Source organism: Corvus kubaryi, unplaced genomic scaffold (genome assembly GCF_017639235.1).
Source record: "Corvus kubaryi isolate FWS band 111438036 unplaced genomic scaffold, C.kubaryi_AGA036_p1.0 37060, whole genome shotgun sequence".
NCBI lineage: Eukaryota > Metazoa > Chordata > Aves > Passeriformes > Corvidae > Corvus > Corvus kubaryi.
Genome location: NW_024581022.1, coordinates 107,608 through 113,607, shown reverse-complemented (window position 1 = coordinate 113,607; position 6,000 = coordinate 107,608). Strand labels below are relative to the sequence as shown.

Below are 6,000 nucleotides of genomic sequence, written 5' to 3'. Positions count from 1 at the left end.
GGAGAACCCAAAACCACCTCAGGAGAAGGAACCAGGAGGGTCACCAGGGGCACAAAATCATGAGGGTGGGAGGAGGAAGATGGAGGTGATGGGATTGGTGGAACTCCTGGTTCTTGGTGGAGATGGGGGTCACCACGTGGTGACCTTGGAGAACCCAAAGCCAGCTCAGGAGAGGGCACCAGGAGGGTCACCAGGAACACAAACTCATGGGGTGGGAAGAACGTGGAAGTGGTGGGACTGGTGAGAGATGAGTGGAGGGACCGTGTGGACCTCCTGGTTCTTGGATGAGATGGGAATCACCTTGTGGTGACCTTGGAGAACCCAAAACCACCTCAAGAGAATGAACCAAGCCAAGAGGTCACCCAAGGGGACACCGGAGGCTCCTGGTCCTACCTGGAGGAAGCGGATGAGGTAGCACAGCACCATTTTGTTGATCCTGGGCAGGGAGTGGACGACGGCGATGGCGGCCTCGGGGTTCTCGTAGTGGGTGATGCACTGCTCGTAGAAGTCGTGCGGGATCAGTGGCTCCTCCAGCTCCCGGTACCAGAGCTTCAGCAGGGATGCTGGAAGGAGAACATGAGGAAGACGAGGAGATGTGAGACCTTCTGGATGGAGCTTCTGCCCCCCCAAACATCGGCCCGAGGTCTTACCGGGAACGTGAGGGTCCTCCAAGCCGGTGGGGATCTTCCATTGGTCCACCTGCAGCTTGAGGGCATTGACCTCGTCGATGTCACCAGGGACTCTGTGGGGCGAAGAGACGTTGGTGGCCGAGTGACAGATGGGGACCTCCCATCTCAACACCTTTGGGTGCTCCAGGAGAGCCAGGAGGGAACATCAGTTGGGCATGGAGCCATTTTGGGAGCTAGTTGGTGCAACCAAGACCTCGCCATGACTCTGGTGGCCACCATGGAGAAACCTCCATGGCCTTGGAGCAAGGAGAAGTTGAGGGAACCCAATGGATGGTGCCACCAAGACCCTGCCATGACTCTGGTGGCCACCATGGAGGAGACCTCATGGCCTCAGAGCAAGGAGAAGTTGGGATGACCCACCAGAGGAGAAGGACACCCAGAAGGGGGAAGCTGCCCCGTTTTGAGGCGATTCCTATGAGAAGCTCCAGGTTGCCACTACCATGGGATGTCCCCGTGACCGTGGGTGGCTTTACCTGAAGATGCCCTCGGTCTGGTCCCCGTTGAGCGCCAGGACCTCCTCGGAGAGCCGGGTCTGCACCCAGGGCAGCTGCCGGTCCGGGTACCGCTCCTTCTGCATGGTGATGATGTCCTGCAGGGAGCTGCCAAACATGGACGGGTTGAAGACGGCGTTCTTGGCGTGGCGGATCTCCTCGATGTTCGGCTTCTTCAGGCCCTGCAGGAGACACCAGAGGTCACCGGTGGCCTCTGTGGTGGCCCCGCGGCCAGGACGGGATCCTACTCAATCCCACCACCCCCCAGTTGAGCTCCATGGGGATGGTGATGGAGCCATGGATGGATTCTGGTCAACTTGGCTGAGGTGGTTCCACCACCCATCCATCCAGCATCCATCCACCATCTTGATTCAGAAGTGGATCCAACCCTATGGAGCTTGGTGGGACCATGGCCATGCTGGAGGATCTACACCAATGGGTTTTGCTGGGAGGAGGAGCCACGGCTCTGGGATGCTTCTGGGGAGCTGAACACTGGTGCTGTGCTTCCAGAAAGTTTCCAGAAGGTCTCCAGAAGTTCCTTAATAAGTTCCCAGGTGGTCTCCAGAGAGTTTCCAGAATGTTTCCAGGTGTCCAGAGAGTTTCCAGAAGATTTCCAGAAGATCCTCAGTCAGTCTTCAGAATGTCTTCAGAAGATCTGCAGAAGGTCCTTAAAAAGTCCTCAAAAGGTTTCCAGAAGGTCCCCTAAAGGTCTTCAGAAGGTTCTGAGAAGTTCTCCAGAAATTTTCCAGAAGGTCTCCAGAAGATCCCCAGAAATTCTCAAGAAGGTCCTTAAAAGTTTTCCAGAAATTTCCCAGAAAGTTCTCAAAAGGTCTCCAGAAGGTTCTTAGAAGTTCTCCAGAAGATCCTTAAAAGGTTCCCAGAAGGTCCCTACAAGCTCTTCAGAAGTTCTCCAGAAATGTTCCAGAAGGTTCCCAGAATGTCTCTAAAAGGTTTTCAGAAGTTCTCCAGAAAATTTCCAGGTGGTCTCCAGAAGATCCCCAGACAGGTTATAGAAGGTGCCCAGAAAGTCTCCAGAAGGTCCTTAGAAGTTTTCCAGAAGGTTCTTAGAAGTTCTCCAGAAGATCCTTAAAAAGTTCCCAGAAGCTCCCTACAAGGTCTTCAGAAACTTTTCCAGAAGGTTCCCAGAAGTTCTCCAGGAAGTCTCCAGAAAGTCCTTAGAAGATGCCCAGATGCTCTCCTCAAGTTCTCCAGCTCTCCAGAAGATCCCCAGAAGTTCTCCAGAAGCTTCCCAACCACTCTGGAGCCACCACCAGCTCCTCACCGTGACCCTGCCACAACCAACCATGTTCTTCCCACCATTTTCCACCTCCCTCCCTCCTCCAGCCCCTTCCCCAATCCCAGCAGCCCCCAGATGATCCCGATGGGAGGTTGGACCTCCTTGTCCAACCCTTCCCAAGCCCATCCCGTTGTCCGGTACCTTCTTGGCTCCGGTCAGAGCCGCCTTCTGGAGTTTGTTGTAGCAGTACTTGGCGTAAGTGCTGATGGCCACTCCTGCAAGAGAAGACAGTGTGGGTGGTGGGATGTCACCTCAGGATGGTGGGATGTTACCTCCAGGGTCCCCTCCCTGTCCCCCCCCACGGATGCCGTGGCTGCTCCATCTCCGTCCCTGTCACCGTTCCCGGGGAATTTGAGGAGAACGAGGTTCCCCTTGGATCCCTCACAAGAGCCTTGGAGAAACCACCAAATGTGGAGCCCTGGAGCTCCCTCCATGGTGGCCTCATCCTGGGATGTCCTGGCTTTTGGGGGCCACCACTTCCATTGTCACCCTTGTCGTGGGCCGCGCCCCCCCCCGCCCCCGCTCATCCCATCCATCTTCTCCTGATCCCACCACTTCCATCCTCATCCCATCTCCTCTTCCTGATGTCCTCCAACAAGGAGATGATGCCCTGAACCCCTCGGAACATCTCTGAGGAGCCAGTGGGATCATCCCGAGGGAGATGCTCCAGCAGCCCCACAGCCCTGGGGACCTGGTGGCACCTTCTGGACCATCCCAACAACCCTGGGGACTTGATGGAACCTTCTGGACCATCCCAGAAGAAGCTCTGGGGACCTGGTGGAACCTTCTGGATCATTCCCAGAGCCTGAGGCACCTGGTGACACCTTCTGGACCATCCCAACAACCCTGGGGACCTGGTGGCACCTTCTGAAGAAGACCTGCTGGATGGGTGACCCTCCAAGGGACATTTTTTGGTCAAACCCAAACTCGGTGCCTTGGGATCCCCCCCTCCATCCCTGGTGCTGGTGTCTTCCAAAGGATTCCTGATGGATTTTTGGCTCTGGAGGGGTTGATGGATGGGTGGGGTGGGTCTGAAGGCACCTCGATGGAAGAGCTTGAGGGACATCCAATACCGGGTGACCTCAAACCATGGAATCCACTCATGGAATCATGGAATCCACTCAGGAAATCATGGAATCATGGAATGGTTTGGGTGGGACCTTGGAGGACCATCTAATCCAAACCCCTTCCAGGAGACCAGGTTGGATTTTGGGATGCAGGCCAGGAGAAGATGGATCAACGACCCCAAATCTGCTCGGTGTCACCTCCAGGGGTGCCGAGGGTGGATTTGATGGGATCTGATCCCAACTTTTCCGGCGCGGATGAAGGATCATCCTCCCCCTGAACTCTTGGATCTCCTAAAGCCCTTCTTGGGTGTCCCCTTGAGGTTCCTCCACTTGAATCCATCCGGAATCCGGCTCCGGAGGGGGAATTCCCACAAAATCCACCCAAACCCGGAGGAATGCTGGGAATTGCAGGGATCCCACATTTCCCTCAATCCCACTGGAGATTCCGGAGGCACCTCGGGGTCGTCCAGCATCGGGAAACCCCAATGGTGGATTCCAAGGGGATTTTCTCAATTCAATTAATTATAGGATATAAATTAATTCTATTAATTAAGTCAATTATATTAATGACATCAATTAAAGAAATCATATTAATAAAAATTAATAAATTATATTATTAAATAAATTAAATGTCTTTGATTAATCAGTATTAAATCAATGAATTAATAACTAATAATACATTAATTAAATATAGCATTATACCATTAATGTTCTTCTAAGATAAAATTATATATATTTATAATTATTAATAATTTTAAATTATTAATATCATTATCATTATTATAATTATTATGAATAACACTATTTTACCTTTTATTTCAATATAAATAATATAATTATTAATAAATAATTAATCTTAGGCATTATATGATATATAATTATATCAGAATATATGGTATAATTATTTGGTATTTATAATACTAAATTATTTATTTTAATATTATTAATATTATTATTAACAAGTAATTAGAGTAATTTTAGAAATAATATATAATTATATCAGACTATATTGTTTAATACTTGATATTAGTAATAAATTTCTAGTAAATATGATAAATATCTATTAAATGATATCTAATTTATAATTATATATATAATATCCATTTAGAATGAATGTATTTTATAGAAATATATAATTTATATTCAGAAGTAGTTTGTGTTAATTAAAATATAACAGAATATTTCTAGAAAAGATATAAATGTCAGAAATACTAATTTCTAGACAAGGTATCTTTAGAATTAATTAATTTAAAGAACGGATAATAGAATCTTGCTAATAAATGTTGATCTATAAATAGAACAAATAGATAAATATATTAATAGGTATAATATATCAATTGATAAATATCGATTTACCGATAACATTACAAATCAGATTTATTTAAATTGTTGATATTATTTAGAGAATATATAATGGAGAACTGCTAGAAAATATTAATTGTAATGTTATAGAGAATTATAAAAAATAGGGATTGATCCATAGTTATCAATAATATTCTATCTCTACATATTATATAATTGAAGATATATTGGATTTGGCGATATTTATAAATGAGATAGAATTATATATATTACACATTATGTATTATATATTATAAATCATATTATATATAATGTATATTATGTATTGTAAATGACATGTATTATATAGTATATATGATACATGCTATGTTATGTAATATAAAATAATGTAATATCATGTAATATGTATAATATTGAATATGAAATATTGTAATAATATAGAATATATAGAATAATACTGTAATAATATCGAATATGAAATTACAGTATTAATTATAATAGAAGCAGATCGATAATTATCGCTAATATTCTTTATCTATATCTTATATAATTGATATATTGAATTTAGAGATATTTAAAAATGAGATATAATTATATATATTATATATTATATATTTTATATTATGGATTACATCATATATATTATATAATCTATATAATATATGAATATGTTGTATATGATACATTATATGTTATATATTACATATTATGCATTATATATTACATATTATCTCTTCTATATTATATATTGTATAGTGTATATTGCATATTATATAGTGTATGTTGTACCTTATGTTATGTATATTATATATTGAATATTACATATGACATAATACATATTATATTACGTATTACATTTTATGTATTATATAATATAAAATAATGTAAAATATTTAATGTAGTATGTATGATATATATGAATATACAATACGTAATATTGTAATAATATCGAATATAAAATGACAATATTAATAATAGAAATCGAATTCATAATAATGTATATTAATAGTGTTAGATTTTATCATTATAAAATATTGGCTTTATATATAGTAAATTATATAAATCTATAAATATATTCTAATGTTACATTAAATATGTAAGTATAGTTAATTTATAAATACCGACTTTATATACAATAAATTTTATAAATATAT

At 42.5% G+C, this 6,000-nt stretch overlaps 1 protein-coding gene across 6 annotated transcripts in view; it reads right to left on the bottom strand.

The window, feature by feature from the left end:
* Positions 1–6,000, bottom strand: part of ARHGAP39 (Rho GTPase activating protein 39) — a 117,091-nt gene that overhangs the window by 12,742 nt on the left and 98,349 nt on the right. For all 6 annotated transcript variants that reach the window (XR_006014840.1, XM_042020857.1, XM_042020855.1 and 3 more), the window contains 4 exons: positions 2,619–2,692; positions 1,163–1,362; positions 651–742; positions 394–563 (listed from right to left, as the gene is read on the bottom strand). Coding sequence is in view for 5 of the 6 variants with exons in the window: in XM_042020857.1 (XP_041876791.1) it covers positions 394–563; positions 651–742; positions 1,163–1,362; positions 2,619–2,692 (536 nt within the window). In the remaining variant the exon portion in view is untranslated. The remainder of the gene's footprint in view (positions 1–393; positions 564–650; positions 743–1,162; positions 1,363–2,618; positions 2,693–6,000) is intronic.